General features: G+C 35.1%; 1 protein-coding gene across 1 annotated transcript; it reads left to right on the top strand.

Annotated features, from left to right (window-relative positions):
- Positions 1 to 5,973: 5,973 nt before the first annotated feature.
- On the top strand, positions 5,974 to 15,557 carry LOC104408981 (protocadherin-17-like; the record flags this gene model as incomplete). Its single annotated transcript, XM_010018735.1, has 2 exons — positions 5,974 to 6,065; positions 14,103 to 15,557. Coding segments are annotated over 2 exons (775 nt in total), but the record flags the coding sequence as incomplete, so codon positions are not given.
- Between the last annotated feature and the right edge of the window lie 2,074 nt (positions 15,558 to 17,631).

The raw sequence follows: 17,631 nt of genomic DNA, 5'->3' as shown, positions 1-17,631 counted from the left end.
AAAATAAAATATAATAAAATAAAACAAATAAAAACCACTTCACATCAAGTCAAACATACTGTTTCTGTTAAGGTGGCAGCATGTATATATCAGCAAAGCAACTCCCTGCTATAGTTATGATAAGTATTTAGTTGGAGCCGGAGCTGGAGCTGCAAGATGGGAGTGGATCGGCTACAGTTTACCTCAATGAAAAGCAGCAGATGCCAATGTGTTCCTTCAGGCATTCAAAATGAAGCACTTTTTGACACAAATTCTATAGAAAAGTAGTAGCTTGGTAGAAACACGGTAGTACAATATTAAGGGATAAGTAAAATTGATTTACTCTTGCAAGAAAATAGCTCAGTGGAAAAATACCAGGAATCTTGATCTGACTAAATATTGAATGAATATTCTCCAGAAATCCCAGATGTTCTGTGTGCATGTAACCACTAAGTTATTAGTCTGTAAATGGACAATTTTCTGGCAAATCGGAGGACAATGTGCATTACAAGCACTTCTTGGAAAAGGGGATCCATGATGCTGAGTTACACATCTAAATCCCATCTACATTAAATTAGGGAATACTGGGCCCTTAGAATCAAACCTGACTATTTTCTGAGTGCTGAAAAGATTAAGCTAATAGCTTTATAGGAAATAATAGGGAAATTAGCCAATAGGGAAAGCCAGACTAATAGGTGTGTATCTCTAATACAGAGGTAGATAACTTGAGGACATCAACTCGATGCATATTCAGTGAAGAGAGTTTGGCCTATCTGTGAAGAGTTTTAGATTTGGAGGCCTGTCACCGACATCCTGAATGATTCTTTGAATCCATCCTTCTCCATTGTCTCTAGAAATAGCATAAGAATTCCAGTCTAATTTTAATTGTCAAAATTAGATTATGTGGTTATCTCTGTTTCTGGAATGAAATTACTCTCTTTCTTATAGCTGCTGCTAGGCGTCTGATGAAACTAATATTCTGTGGCTGAGCCTACTACCTCTGGGGATTTTTTCTCAGTCCATTGAATGACCAGAACTCTCCCTTAAATATCAGATCAGATGGAAGCTCTGTCTGGTTTGCTTCCCTGTTGCTTGATAATAAAGCTCAATCAGGAGGGGTGAAAAAACTGTGGCCTGTCTTCCTGCTCGCCAGGACTTACTGCACATGGTAGGAGGAAATTAGTCTTTTCAGAAGACTTCAGCTGTAGGAATACCTTTTCCCTGAATCTTAAACAGACTTAGGCAGGTACAGTTGCCTTAGGAAAGACTATGCTTTATGTTCTTGCTCAAAGAAATAACAGTAAAAGAAGCACCTTGAGTATATTTTGTTTTTACTGTCATGAATGTTGTCAGACATTTAATCACCAGCTCTTTTTTATCTTACTTTACAGGAAGAACTAATTTCTGTGTGTTTTCCCAATTAGAAGCTGGTTATTTTGTTTTGTTTTTTTTTTTTGCTTTGCTGGGGATTTTGAGATGAACATTGACATAAAGGTTAAAATAACTTCAAAAAGCCTTCATTTTAATATTAGTTCTATGCAGCTACCTCCATCTGTATTACTGTTCTGCATGATGTGCCTAACCAAAGAACAAGATTTGCCATGCTCTTTGATGTTTTAAAAACATACTGAAATCTGAAATCAAGTGCTTTGCCTAAGTCTTGATTTTCCTGGCAACACTGAGCTGAATAATGTACTAACTTGTAGAGTCCTCTTAATGTCAACTAAAAAAAAGAAATTATGTATCTTCAGAATCATTCCAGCTATGTCTGGCAAATGATTAAATGCTCTGAAGTCTGATGTGAATAAAAAGGATCAACAATCAAGAAAGTAAAAAAGGAGAATAAATGGAAAAAGAAATTCTAGCTAAAACAACTCTATATGATTAAAAAGCTGTAGAAAGCGCCAAATGTCGTGCTAAGAAAGGAAAGTAATCTCTATTTAAAGTTATTCAGAAAGCAGAGCTAAAACATTTTGCTGATAGCTGTAGTACAGAGCTCCTTACATATCTTGCCAAAAATGCAAAAATAGATCTACAAAAAAACACATATATCCTTTCATTTATTTCTTTTGCATTAACAATCTAGGTTAGAGTGTTTTTTACATAGCAATACTAGGGACAATTAAGTCTGTTTAACACAGAGACAGATGCCAGATGTATGCATGTAACAGTTAGAGAGGAAGCATATGCATAGTATCAACTCTACAAATAGTTGGGCTCCCTAGGCACTCAACAGTTTTGAAGCTAAGGGAGGGAATGTTTTTATGTTATAACATTTTCCCTTGGTGGTAGCAAATTAGCTGCCTTGTATCCATCTTTAGCTGGAAATGCAGAGAGTCACTTGAGAGTTTACAAATAAGTTTAGAGCTCTGCTAGACCGTTTCTTAGATACCTGAGAAATGGGATACATACCATGTGTGTGCTCTAACAGATGGACTTAAAAAGAAAAAAAAGGTTTGATTCTTTTTTTCCCCATAAGACAATTTTTTCTTACCTTAATTCCTCACAGAATTTGTTCAAAGCCAGACTGAGCCTTGGTTTTGGGTATGGTGCTTCACACACAACTTTTGCCTCCTTCGGAATTAATCAACCCTTTTTCCTAAAGAAAAACAAATCAAAGCTACATTTTTATTAGGAAACCCAGAAGCTGTTTTACAAAAACCATGCAGTAGATACTGGGGGGTCAGTTTTCTCTGCTTCTCATTATCTGTGATACTAAGAATTCAGGCCAGTAATAACTGTACAAGTCTCTTGCCTTTTCTTCCAATAGAACAAAAAGGCTGGGACGAGAGGGATATATTAAAATCAAGTCATGAAATTCTAAAACAAGTAAATACAGTAATAAGTTCCAGTAATTAAAAGGTCTCTAAATACGCCAAGAAAACTGAGCATGATCCATGTCTAGAATAAGTTTTACTGCATTTTACAGCATGTTTGCCCCATTTCTACGGTTGTAGTACTTTACAGATTAAAGATTATCTTAAATGAAGGCAATAGATTGACACCGATTGATGTATTTCTGAATCCTTCAGCAGATTTAAAGACAGCAGCTGCATCTTTTACTTGCTTTACCTGAACAGTCTTTAGTTTATCTAATGTTTGGATAAGTAAACTGAAGGCACAGCTAATAGAAATTACCCTGACTGCATCTTACTTGGTCGTGAAATTTATAATTAGTCTTCAAGTCTGTCTTCAGGACTTGAATAGGTTTTTTATAAGAACATGGCCTAGATGAGGGGTTGCTCGATACCTGAAAACAGCTTCTAAGATAGCAGGCTTAAAAAATGAAGATACTAGTGAAAACAATGAACACATAATGAGATCTTTGGAAATAGTTCCCAAATTATTCAAGATATATTTTGTCACATCATCATACTCTGACATCAATACAAAAGTTGAAGCTGTAACAAATGCAAAGATGACAAGTAAAAAGGTGACTCTCAGTTGAGCAGCTCAACTGCTACAAATAAAAGTAACTATCAGGAGAGATTTTCTGTATTAATACTGTTAATATCTATAACCTCCTTCATCCTTGAAATGTAAGAAAGTTATTTGGAGCTTAAGGTTGTTGATGAAGGATCTGGGGAAAGGAAGATGTGAATACTCCAAGTCGTCTTCAATGTCTTTCAGAAATCCACTTACAGTTCATGAAGAACCTGAAAATATGGGACTGAATCTGTTTACATGTGCAACTCCTTTTGCAAAATTAGTAATATTTAGAGAGATTCGAAAAAGGCATCCTTAATTATTCTTTCTGATTGATCTAATTGGAGCACTATCTAGGCAAAAAGCTAAGTAGAATAGCATTATGAAGCTCAAATTCCTAATGGAATGTGGGTTGTTTGAAAAGTCGCATAATGGTAATCCCATTCTGCAAATCTTTTTTGAAGGTAGTAATAAAACACAACATCAGCAATCTGCTAAACAATGGTCTAGGGCACAATCTAATCAGACAATAATAAATATGTTACTTAGCATAGAGGAGAATCTACGAAGCTCTGAGATAACTTCTTTTTTCCTAGGATAAGTAACTTGCTTTTTTTCTGTATCTCTATGTACAAGTGAGAGTTCCTTAAGAACCAATGTGTTCCTTCAGGCATTCAAAATGAAGCACTTTTTGACACGAATTTTAATTCTGTAAAAAAGTAGTAGCTTGGTATAAACAGGGTAGTACAATATTAAGGGATAACTAAAATGGATTTCTTTTGCAAGAAAATAGCTCAGTGAAAAAATACCAGGAATCTGGTATATTTGCCTGGAGAATTTCAGGGGTTTTCTGAGAGCAGCATCACAAAAGTGTTCTTCCTCATATTGTATGCATTGTACCTCCCATGAAGTCCAAAGTGTATGACCCATATAGGACATCAACCTTTTGAAACAGAGAATGATACCCAGTGGGCTTTTCCATCTATCTGTGTAAAACAGACATTGTCTCATTTTGTCTGGTAAAGGAGATTTTGAATGTAAATCCAGGCATACTGGCAAGAATGTGGAGAAAACTACTCTCTTTCACCAAAGTAGTCAGATTTTGAATGGTCCAGCATCCATACAGCCTTTAATCATTTTTTTGTGAGACTTTGTAAAGAAAAACAGATAGCATTTAAAAAGCTTCACTGCATTAATTCTGTTTTGGACAAAATCATGTTCCTACACAAAACCTGACAGACTTCCGTTGAAGACAGTTCACCTACAGTCATGATGCAAACAGAGCCATCAAAAGGATGTAGAAATGGATTTCTTCAGAAGCCTGTCATGTCTCTCTCCTCAGTGGCACCCTCATCAGTCAATATCTGTAAACAAGTTGTCATATCCAAATCTGAGACAAGCTTACAAAGCAAAAAGCTTGGTGCCTTCTAATTAAAGATTTGTCTACTGAGATAATTGGCAACTGGTGAGGAAGGCTTAGTGGTGTAATATATAGCTAATCAGTGGTGGCTTGATGGTATGACAGATGGGGATAGCTTCTTAAATTATGGTATCTTCAGGAAATGTCAACAGCATGATTATAGATTTATTAATGTTGTCTTTCCTACCCATTCACTGCTTTCGCTAGTCGTCATCACTTTTACCTCTTGTCTGTAACTGTAGAATATATTGTTATTTGTATAGGATGCCTCACAGTGGGCCTGGTTAATAGCTAGATTCCTAAACATTGGCACAATACAATACACACGATTAGTATTTACCAAATATTTCAGTTTAGGTATGGAAATTATTGACATTATAATTATAACTATCTCACAATAAAGTTAGCAAAAATAATGTGCAAATGATTACACAAATTAAGTTAGATTTCAGATTTAAGAATCATTGCAACTTTAGGTGCCAATGCTGGAAAAATTCTTCTGTTAAATCTGTGGAACTGTCTTGATCAAGAGTAGGAAAATATGTTATATTAAAAATGTTCTTTCTAACATATCCACAAGCCTGTTCTCTCCTGTTAATTACTGCAGTTTTGTTTCTCTTCCAGGAAACAGCTTTTGGGATCTACAACGAACATTTACTGTTTAAAACTATGAATTTGTCACATTACTAAATTTTCCCTGTAGCTTCCCAGCTAAGTGCAGGAGTGACATAGCTAGCCCTTGTACATTTCCTCTCTGCAACCTCAGGCTAGGAAGATGTTTTCATGGTGGGATGCAGGAGAGCCCAAAATATCTTTTCATGACAGTCATATAGTCTTTTTACTGAAAATTAGAGTAGGTGATGGTCTGACTTACAAGCAAATATTGGGAACCAAAACTGGGTGTGCATTCTCAGCCTCTCCTCTTTCTCCTCTGATAGGAAGAAATGAGATGCCCTTTTTGCTAGTCAGACATCTTCAGTTCACTGCCAACTATAAAATTCTGTGTTTGTACCTTTGAGAAGCAGAGTGAAAATTTTTAAGGGCTGTGAGTTGTGCCTGGGCCACAGATAGAAACCTTTTTTTCTGCTATGGAAGTTTTGAAATTGTGAATTTTGGAAGCAGAGCCTATTCCTGTCTGTGACTCACAGGTCTGATTTGCCTCCAGAACAGCAAGGCAGAGGCCAAAGACCCATTGTTGGGATCTGTGGACCAGCCCGCTGTGAGGATGGAAAATTTTCAGGTAAAATAAGTGTTTTCTTGCTCTTATGCTGTGTTTAAATTAAAAAAAAAATATGTGATTGCCATTAAATGTCAAATATTAATTTAAAACATACTTCTGTAAGTAAAATATTAAATGTTGTGTAGTGCTCCATGTAATCCTGAAATATTTGTCCAATATTCATAACTTGGGACAAATGTGAACTAGAATTAAATCCATAGGCCCACCACCTTTTCTGAAATGTTTTATGCCTTATCAATATGAAAATATATTCTCTTTATCCTGTAAACAAGTAAACAAGCAAAAAAACAACCAACAATGGGGAAACTATGTAAGGACTATAGATCTCAGAAGCTTGTAGCTATAATATCAGGAAAAGACCAGAAGATCCAAGAGGTTTAAAAAAGTGGCAATCCATTCTCGCGTTACTGCCAGTCATTTTGCTAATCTGAAGTACATAATTGCTTTGCCTAACTGAAAGGAGCCTTTAAACAGACAAGCCAGTATAAATACTCAGATTGGAGACAGCTCTGTTTAATAACAGCAAGCATGTGTATAGAAGTATTTGTTTACCTCTGCTCATTTATGTCAAAATCAATTGTAATTAAACAGGAATCCAACCACAGCAGTAGTACTTTAGCTGATTGTTCGCATCAGAAGTGTCATATAGCCCCAGTGTTTAGGACATTGCAAAGCAGCCCATTATTTTTCTCCTGTAATAAATACCTACTCATAGTCTTTTCAGTTCTTTAGCAGAGACAATTGCCTGTCTCAAGTGAAAAAGTAAGACACCATTTCATATTAATTCTAGGTGGTTTTCGGTCTATCACAGGAATTACCGAAGTTCTGAAAGGCAGATTTATATTCTCTATTAGACATTAGATGCCATTTATTTTCCATTTGTTTACACATACGTACAGAAAATACAGATCTTTTGTGTCTATTCAAGGAACTAAAGTACATAAAGCATGCTTTATTTTATTAGCTTAAAGCAAGTACTGATTATATTTATTTTTTTTTTTCTAAATAGTGTGTTTGTGGTTGGACTAGAGAAATATAAGCTACAGAGGATTTTACACCTTGTTTCATTATTGAGTATATCCTAAATGGAAATATTTTTAATAATGAACACAAATGCACAACATCAAGGTTAAAATGAATAAATCTCATAGGGAAGTCAGTGTGAACTCCATGCTTGCATTTAAAGACAAATCTTTCTCTTTGTAATGTGAAACAAGGGTCAGAAAATGTGCATTACTGTTCACTCTTTAATGCAATGAATAACGGAGCATTTCAAGAGTGACGGTAGATTGTATCAGCAGTGGGAAATAGCATGCTCCAAAAAACAGAACACATACATTTTGGAATGGTCCTCCAGTGCATTTTTATTTTGTAGCTGTTGATAGCCATTCCAGTTAAATGGGTCAGCCAATGAGCCACTCCTGACAATTTATGTTTATTTTTTAGCTTCCATATTTATAGAAAAGAAGGGGGAAAAGGTCAGTTAGAAGGAGGTATTTATGTGATAGTAAAACCTATGCACTGAAAGAGGAAAAAAAAAGAGATAAATAAGCAAGATATCTGAAAGACAGGCTAGCATTTCCTAGAACAACAAAAAAATAACAAAAGCTACTGACAGTTTAAAATAGTCAAAGTTATTCATATACTTATTTAGACATACTTTTATCTAGCCTTCATCGGTGGACATATGGTAATACAAAGCTACATTTTTTAATATTTTGTGAGTACAAAGTTTGTGGAAAAGAATGCACTTGAATGGCCATTTGCCAGGTGAAATCTTACAAATTATAATAATTTGAACTCTGTCTGCCTTCAAATACAATTTGATAACATCATTTACAGGTTTGAGGAGGAATATGATTGTGAACGTCTAAGTCTAAGTCTATGTAAAAGTATTTGTTCAGTCTTGTGTATAGGGGAAATCAGACATTAAATATATGTAAATGCACATATTTGCTTTTTTATATATGTATATGGATGTAAATACATGTATATACATAATATATTTAAAATCTGAACATTTACTATTAGATTATATGGAATACTTTGATACAGAGTATAACGTTCTTCATCTTATAAACACAGTACGTCAAATATTTAATGAAAATGTTTGTATGCTGATGTTTTCTGTACATGGAATGTTCACTTCTCGTTTGCTTATCTGCTTTGTGTGTGTATATGTAATTTAGATAATTAGAGTTCAGTTAAATTAAAAAAAATGTGTTTATTAATTCAGTTTTGCTACTTTGAGTCACTGTTAAGAAAAAAAAATCTTGAGTTTCTCCTTTGTTATCATTATGCAAATTTCATATAATTAGTGAGTCGAACTAAGATAACTCAGTTTTAGCCACTGAAAGGAGCCAGCTATCTAAAGCATTAATTAATTAACTTTATAGTACAATAAATTTAGAGTGAAATCAGTACCCATAATTAATTTTGTTCACAATATTTATGAATTAACAATAGCACAATAGAAGTATATTTTGCTTTAAGCTTGCTACAGAAGGCAGAAGTTAAGTATAGCTCCTCTGGTAATATAAAATAAATATGTAAGAAACGTCTTATAACACACCAAAATGCATACCTTGCACTGCATTTTATATGTTGCCAATGTAACTGTCATCCTACACCATCTTAAATTTCTATTCAGTATACATTTCCTATCTAGGCGACTGTTTCCAGATAGCTTGTTTCCTTTTTTTTCTACAGCTGATAATTTAACGATTTTATTTTAGTGTATGTTCTCCCGTAAGTGCATAAAGCACTTTGGACTGTTTAGCCTTAAAGCTCCAGAGAGTTAGGAAAACCTCTAGGCTGCTTCTGTTTATTGTACACACTTGCACAGTTGAAGGTTTATTTTCAACAGGAGGGAGTCAAGTATAGAGATAAAGACCAATGGTGCGTATCACTGTACCAGCACATCTTGCTGTACAACACAGTGCATGACCTATTTTACATATATATGTATTTATATTTATATATTTCCCTTTAAATTGATTCTATTTTCTCATGTATACTAATTTGGCCCTTCGTGGTGATAGTTCACTTCATGTTTATAGTTTCTGCTGCTAGTACAAAAGTGCCCGTTCGATTTTCTTCACTGTCTGCTAGCTGCAGCAATCAAAATTACAGGCTAATAGTGAGACGGGCAGCTTATAATGTATGATAATCAATACTCAAAATCCGTTTCCTATGATGTGACATAAAAGAGTGAAGAAACACAGATTTTCAAGATTGAAGCACCAAAGCTCATGCAATGCAGGTGGTTTTTCACTTCATATTTAATTCAGTCACTGCCCAGGATGCCCAGGGAGCAGAAATGGAAAGTTAGTCAATAATGTGAGTATGAATGCAAGTATAAAAACTACTTCAGCAAATACAGGAAATAAAAAGGGGAAGGAAGATGTGGCAAGCAATATATATAACTCATATATATACTATATGATGTATATCTCTTTTCCTTAGAGATTGCCAGCAAACTTTCTATTTTTATTGGCAGTAGTTAATAATGTAAACACTGTGTAAGAGTTATCTTCATACCTAGTGTATGTGCATGCAACATGCATAAACGCTAACAACTTAAAATCTTAGAACATAACTTGGTTATAACAAAATAAACCTAATCAGTCTTGAGAATCTCAAATGATAAGTTTTGGCACAGTACTGAATATCTAGTGTAGTTAACTTATTTGCAGTGGCTGAGAACTTCTTTGATATTTACTTTTCATCTTAAGTTTGTTAATTTCAATATCAGTTCAGGGAACAATTTCTTCTTTTTTTTTTTTTTAAATACAGTTCAGTCAAATTTTAGAATAAGAGACAGCATTGAAATAGAATTTCCCAGTTGCATATTTCATATGCATACATATGTATGTTGTCAATGTAAATAGCAGATAAATATTAAATACATATAAGAATATAACAAAACTACTGCCTGAAAAGGATGAAGGGTTTCCCTTCTACAGGTGGTCTTTTTGTGCTTTAATGAAATAGACTGTAATGTATTGAAATCTTCTAAGTTGCGTCCACTGTTGGTCTTCCAAAACGCTATAAGTTGTTGAAACATTAAATATGGTTAGAAAGTTTTAAGAGAAGTGATACTTTTTTTTTTTTTTTTTCCCTCTGAGAAACAAAGGAGCAAAGAGGAGTCCTACTTTGGCAGAATAATTGGAAAGAGAGAGAACAGCAGAGAGAAGTGCTGGTCCATTAATTGTACATTTGTGAGCATTCTATGGTAGTTAACGTGCAGCAGGTTTTTATTTCCATCTTTTGTTAAAAGGTGACCAAAGTTATTTACAAAAATTCATGCAAAGGATAGTTAAGTTTACAAAACAAGTATTAGTTGAAATACTGATAATTGTTTAGGGAAATCTTTAAAAGTAGCAGAAAACTTTTACTCAGCATTGTCATGAATGACAGTAAGTATTTTCAAGAGAAAAATTATTTTAAATGTGGTTAGAGAAAAATCCTAAACATAACAGCTATTACTTCTCATTACTGCATAGGTCCACTTTTAAAGCTAGACACTGATCTTGCCACAGATCTACTCTGCAGGATTAGGAGGAACAGAAAAAGAAAAAAATGATGAATAGCATGCATTTGCAAAATTTAAAGTTCTAGAATTAACATGGAAAGGGTTGGGCTTGCGGCATTTTTTGGTTTATTTCTGCTGGATTTCTGTGATAAAACATTATCAAACCTGGCTAGTATATCTATTGCCCATCCTGTGCTAAAGCTTGGAACCTTTCTTTCCAGTCTTTTTGCCCATTTGCCTTTTAAAATATATTGATTTGATTTGGGTATTTTGAGTTTTATGTTTTCCTTTTTTAAGAGAAAGAGATTGAAAGTAGCAATTTCACTTGGCTTTTTTAAGCAGCAGCTGTTTGATGCTGTAGAAGCTGTGGAAAACTAGATACAGAGAACCTTAGTGGAGGTGAACAAATGGGTGGAATGAGGTGTATAGCAATGTCCTTTACTTGCGTGTCTCCGTTTTCATTAAGCAATTGTCACCACATATGTTGTCTTTATGGCTATGCATACCAATTTCACCTCATTCAAATGAAGTAAAATCAAACACCACAAATTTAAATGTCTTCCTTAAACTCTTCTCAGTTCTGTCACTGCATTACAGTCCCTGGGATGAGGTTTATTTTACTCTTGCTTTTCATTACGATAAGTCTTAATTTTTATTGTACTCTAAAACTAGCATGCAGCTTGCGTTTCCTTGGAGGTCATTGAATCATAAAATGGCTTGGGTTGGAAGGGACCTTTGAAAGACCATCTAGTCCAACACCCCTGCTATGTGCAGGAGTAACTTTCACTAGAACAGGTTGTGCAAAGTCCCATCCAACCTGACTTTGAAATCTTCCAACCATGGGACATCCACAACTTTCCTGGGAAACCTGTTTCAGTGTTTCACCAACCCTCATATTAAAGAGTTTCCTCCTCATGTACAATCTAAATTTACCCTCTTACAGTTTATGCAGCCCAGGATACAATTGGCTTTCTGGACTGTGAGCACACATTGCCAGGTCATGTCAAATTTTTCATCCACCAGTATCCCCAAGTCCTCCTCCACAGGCTGCTCTCAATCCATTCATCCCCCAGTCTGTATTGATACCGGTGATTTCCCCAATCCACATGCAGGACCTTGCACTTGGCCTTGTTAAACTCCATGAGGTTTGCACTAAGCCCACCTCTCAAGCCTGTCAAGGTCCCTCTGATGGCATCCCTTCCCTCCAGCGTTTTGAAGGCACCACACAGATTGGTGCCATCAGTAAACTCGCTGAGGGTGCACTCAATCCCACGGTCCGTGTCACTGGTGAAGATGTTAAATGTTGTCCCAGTGTGGACCCTTGAGTGACACTATTCATTACTGGTTTCCACTTGGACATCGATCCATTGACTACAAGTCTTTGCATGTGGCTATCCAGTCAGTTCCTTGTCCATCTAACAGTCCATCCATCAAACCTGCATCTCTCCAATTTAGCAACAATATTGTACAGGACTTTATCAAAGGCCTTACAAAACTCTAGGTAGATGACATCCATAGCTCTTCCCTTCTCCACTGATGTAGTCATTCTATCATAGAAGGCCACTAGATTAGTCAGACACAATCTGTTTTTGGTGAAGCTGTGTTGGCTGTCTCTAATTACCTCCCTGTCTTCCATATGTTTTGATATATCTCCAGGAAGATCTGTTCCATGACCAGGCACAGAGGTGAAGCTGACTCACCTCTATGAATTTTCTATTAAAACCTTTCTGTTACATTCTTTTCCTCAAAAATCACTCTGTATTCTCCTTGTCCCGTACCACATTCTGTCTTGCTTTTAATATTTTTTTAGAGTTGACACCAGTCTTAGATTTTAAACTCAAAGAAGGGAGTGTGTATACAGAATGATACTTTTTCACTGAACTGTAGCTAATTAAATTATCTTACCCTGACTTAACTGATTACTGTGACATAACACGCTTTTATTTAAATTTAAATTGCATTTATTTTTGTCTTTTTAGAATGGTTAAAGCTGTTCACACTATTGGATTCTCATAGATCACCTTTGTTGTTTTTTCTGTGCCAGAATTCTGCAGTGCAACTGTTAAGAATCTGGTCGTGATATTATAAGGTTACTAGGAATTTATTTTCATATTTAGAAAGATGATGATCACTTCAATTTTTTGTATCTTTGGGTCAACAAGTTTGTTCTGCTTTCTGAAGACCTGTTGGGCATGTCTCTGTGTGTGCTTCATCTTTACATTTAAAGATAAAGAGTTTTTTGTCTAACTGGGACTCCAGGCATTTTGTAAATACTAAATTCCTCAAATAAATAAAATGAATATTTGAACCCATCTGCACATTTTGTGGAAGAAAATACTTTATAGCTAAAGACCAGTGTATATGAAATTGAAACATAGAGATGATAAAAGGGTTTATTCTGTCAGTATTCAATAGAGAGTACTGAGAAGAAAAAGAAAGTAGTTTGGATCAGAGTTGTGTTTTTCTAAACAAACAGATTGAAGGGGTATTTCTGTAATTTTCCTTACCCCTGACATTGGGTTGGAGTCATGTGTACAATTATAAAATGGTAAATGTTGGTCCAAATATATTTTATTACTGTAAAATGAGAGGCAAGATAAAGTTTTTAAAGCAAAAAGTTTTGTTTGAATTGTAAAACAGGAGGTATCAAAATTTATGTTCTAAAAAGGTAGTGAATAAAAAAAAAGGTTACATAACTATATTCTTTGAGAGAAATAAGAAATCCTACCTGAAAACCTTATCAGTTCAAGTAATATGTCATAATTTGTCATTCTTCCAAATTGTATGTATTGAGCAAATCCATTTTCACTTGCAACAAAACAAAAAAAGGGGAAAACTGATTACATGATCCATTCTCATGTCTAATAAAATTGCAATATGCACTTTTTGACAAGCTTATACTTAATGTATACTGATGGAAAACTCTAGTTCTCTGTTCTCAACAGGAATAGTAGGCTTTTCAAGCAAACCTTTTTATTTTCTGACTGTCACACAAAGTAACAATTATAAACTAAATGGAGGTGACAAAAATGAAAAGCCAACTTGCCGATTTTTATGAAGTGTTTGTGTTTCCAGATAGGCAGTCATTGCTCAGTTATTTGATTTCAAAAATTAATCCCAGTAATGCCTTTTGAGTTCCTTAAGTACTGTTCACTCGTTTCTAGGATGAGTTTCACAGAACAAAGTCTAACAGATTTCTACAGCAGATTAGTTTACAGATGAAGCTCAATTCCACTGAGAATGATTCTCTAATGACCCCTTTATACTTCCATTGGGCTGTGTGAATGCTTTAATAGAGAACTGAGTTAAATAAATCTATTGCCTCAACTAGCAGGTTTATGCAATCTTTCTGAAATATTTTAATTATAGCTTCTTCTTTTTTCGCCATAATTAAGAAACCAGATGTCAAGTAAGCCCATAACATGTTGATCATAGCCTATCCATTAGTTTAAAAAAATCCACTTATAATTAGATTTTTTTTCTCTTTCTCCTTTGTTTTACAGAGCAAGAAGAATGTGTTAACTGCACAGATGAATGCAGAGTGCTTGGTCATTCTGACAGGTGTTGGATGCCACAGTTCCCTGCAGCCAGTCAGGCTGAGAATGCAGATTATCGCACAAATCTCTTTGTACCCACAGTTGAAGCTAATGTTGAGACTGAGACATACGAAACTGTGAATCCCACCGGGAAGAAGACTTTTTGTACCTTTGGGAAAGACAAGAGAGAGCACACTATTCTCATTGCCAATGTTAAACCTTACTTAAAAGCCAAACGTGCCCTGAGTCCTCTGCTTCAGGAGGTTCCCTCAGCATCGAGCAGCCCAAACAAGACATGCATTGAGCCTTGCACCTCAACAAAAGGACCACTGGATGGTAGCGAAGCGAAATCAGGAGCCTTGGCTGAACCAAGCAGCCAGTACTTGTCAACTGACAGTCAGTATCTATCACCTAGTAAACAATCAAAAGACACTCCCTTCATTGCATCAGATCAGATGGCTAGGGCCTTTGCAGATGTGCATTCCCGAGTGAGCCGAGACTCGAGTGAGATGGACTCTGTTCTGGAGCAGTTAGATCGTTCAGCCCGGGATCTAGGCAGAGAGTCGGTGGATGCCGAGGAAGTTGTGAGAGAAATAGACAAGCTCTTGCAGGACTGTCGGGGAAGTGACCCTGTGGCCGTCAGAAAGTGAGGGGGAAAATAAGGACAGGCTGGCAGTTGTGTTCCACTTCTGCTGATTAAAAGTAAATCATTAAGTAAATCCCCTGGTTGTAAGAGTTTTACAGGAATGAAGGAAGACCAATGCTGCTTTAAGGCTTTTAGTGAACATCTGAAGTGCCCACAAGTATGTTCTTTTCACTGCTCTTTCTTTTTGACAGGTGATACTGGTTTTATTTTGTCCAAACTTTCATTAGGACAGAGTCAAGTACACTAAGAACAAAATGAAAAAAGGAAAGACGGTGCCATTTTGACAATCTGATAGGAAGGTATGAGAAAGGTGAAATGGAAATACGTCTAATATTTTAAGACTGTCCTCAATAGCTGATGCTGACTTTACTGTTTACGTATAAACCCCAAGAAAAACAGGGTTGAATAATTCTGATCTGTGGTGGATATCCAGCAGTCACCACAGATTTCTACTGAAAGTCCTAAAATGAGTTCTTGTAGTAGTCCAAGTGACACCAACCATTAACATTCTTTTGTGGTAAACATTTATGTACAAAGTTACCTGCCACAAATATGAAAAAACAAAAACAAAAACAAACCAATAAAACAAAAAACCCATCCCAGATCATTATTCAACAAAACATATCCTGATCATTAATAAAACACCTCGTTTCATATTAAGGTAAAATGTAAAATGATAGAGTACATCTTGTCCTGCACAAACATAAGCTAATTCACTTGATAAAAAAGAAAAAAAAAGATTTTAATATCTATTTAGCGTTTTAGTGTCCAACAAAACTATAAATAGTTAGCAGTAAGTTTTAAAAAACTAAAATAAAAATGAAGTTTGAATAAAACCCAACTTGTGTTTAAGGGTAATACACAAAATAAATTAACATTATTAACACTTTTTTATTCATTTGTGGACACTAAAATAGCTCAGGAAAGTGAAAACGTCTTAGACATCCACAAAAATCACATGATCATTTAAATGTGCAAATGTAAGAAGATTCAGTGTGTTTACATCAAATGACATATTTTTATTGATTTATTGCAGATTCAGTGCATATGAGCCAAATTGTTGAGTGTATAAGAGCTATATTGTGTATTTTATTAAATTAATATATAGTTGTGTTGCAAAAATATTTGGGCTTATATTGTAAATGGCAAGTGTTGCCTCGGTAGCTGTCGAACTCTATGAGTTTTGTTTTTTCCTGCTTCCTTTTCCCCATGGATTGTGGGAAACAGCGCCTCAGAGCAAAGTCTCTTGTTTAATGTATGGTCTACGAAGTACTGCAGTACATAATCTGTTCAAAATGTGTTTGAGTGAGCTGATGGAGCTAACTGAACGGCCTACAAATACATCCATCAGTCATTGTTATGTGCAAGTCCTTGTAGAAGCTTCTATTGCAAACCCATGTTTAATAACAAAAATTACACTTGAACCAACATCTGGAACTTCCTTGTTTTGTTTTGTTTTGTTTTTTTCCAAACACATGCAGCCAGCCTGTTTAATGTAGTATATTTGATTGACTTCCTAAGAGATGCCACCATTTCCAAAGTTTTGGTATTAAGGTCATAGAACTGAAAAATATATTAGTGTCAATGTGGCGTGAGCAGGATTTTATCTGATTCTTTAGAATGTGCAATTTCTTACTGCAGTTCTAGATATACATTGCTTATTTTTGGGGGTTAGCTGGGGGAAGGAAAAGAGGGTTTTTTTTTCTTAGTTTTCATTGAATGGTTTTCATTCATCCTGAAAAGTATTTGCAGAATAACTTGGGATATAGTTTCTGCTTTTTATTATTTTTTTCTAAGGGTGTTTTTAGTGCATTTAAAAACTTCAAAATTGCCTTCAGATCAAAGTTAAAAAATAACCCACATTTAAAATGAACTTGCACAGAACAAGAAACAACAGAATATAATGTTTAGCTCAAGATTTGTCCCTTATATACTTCAGATACTCTGTTGGAAATACCACTCTGGTGCATGGTTTTAAAATGTTGTATTTGGTTTATTAAATGTAATTTGTACTTTACAAACATATATAAGATGCTGGCAATCTCAAATCCCACAAAGCCATGGCTTTTATCAGTTCAAGAAAGAAAGCTGACCCAACAGCCTGTTTTGATGTTGGGATTGCTGTTAAATGGTGATTTTAGCTAGTCAGTCCTACAATGAATTGTCTTTGGGAGACAACCATTCTGACACTTCGCTTTTACCTCCTCTTGTTAAAAAAAGGCTACAATTACATGTAAGAAAAAAAAAGGGATCTTGTACATGTTTTATCAAGCTACTCTCCATGTTTTGGACAATTTATGTATCTAAAATGAGTGTTGTCTGTGTTATATATTTTTTTCTTTTTTTGGCCAGGAGATAAGAGATTGGTTTTGCTTGATAGCTTGATAGCTTGAAATTCCATAGTGGAGAGGATTTCTTATTATTTATCAGTCTCTTATACGTATTTCCATGGTGCAAATCACTTCAGTGTCTGTGCACCAAGTCTTTAGTTCTGCTGGTGAAATCCATTATTCAGCAAAATCTAAGCCAGTATGTAAATGCAGTCAAGTGATGACGATTTGTGTATTTTATAAATGGTTTTAACACTGAGTAACCAATTGTAGAATTCATTGTATGTTTCTGAAGACATAAATCTACAATATTCTGAGAAAGGGCTGTGCCAACGTAAGAGGAATTTACCTTAAGGCTCTCTGTCACTAGTGATTTACTAGCTTTAGCTGTTTAACACATTATCTGTATTTAGTAGTGATTATTTATTTACCACTCTAAGGTAATTCAGAATTCATGACTCACAGCTTTATAGAAGAGTTTAGGAAATCTTGCTTTTATTTAATTTGGCTGACAACTGCT

The sequence above is a fragment of the Nestor notabilis genome, unplaced genomic scaffold (genome assembly GCF_000696875.1).
Source record: "Nestor notabilis isolate BGI_N333 unplaced genomic scaffold, ASM69687v1 scaffold14857, whole genome shotgun sequence".
Classification (NCBI taxonomy): Eukaryota; Metazoa; Chordata; class Aves; order Psittaciformes; family Psittacidae; genus Nestor; species Nestor notabilis.
Note: the sequence above shows the minus strand (reverse complement) of the source record. Positions and strands in the feature narration are given on the sequence as shown.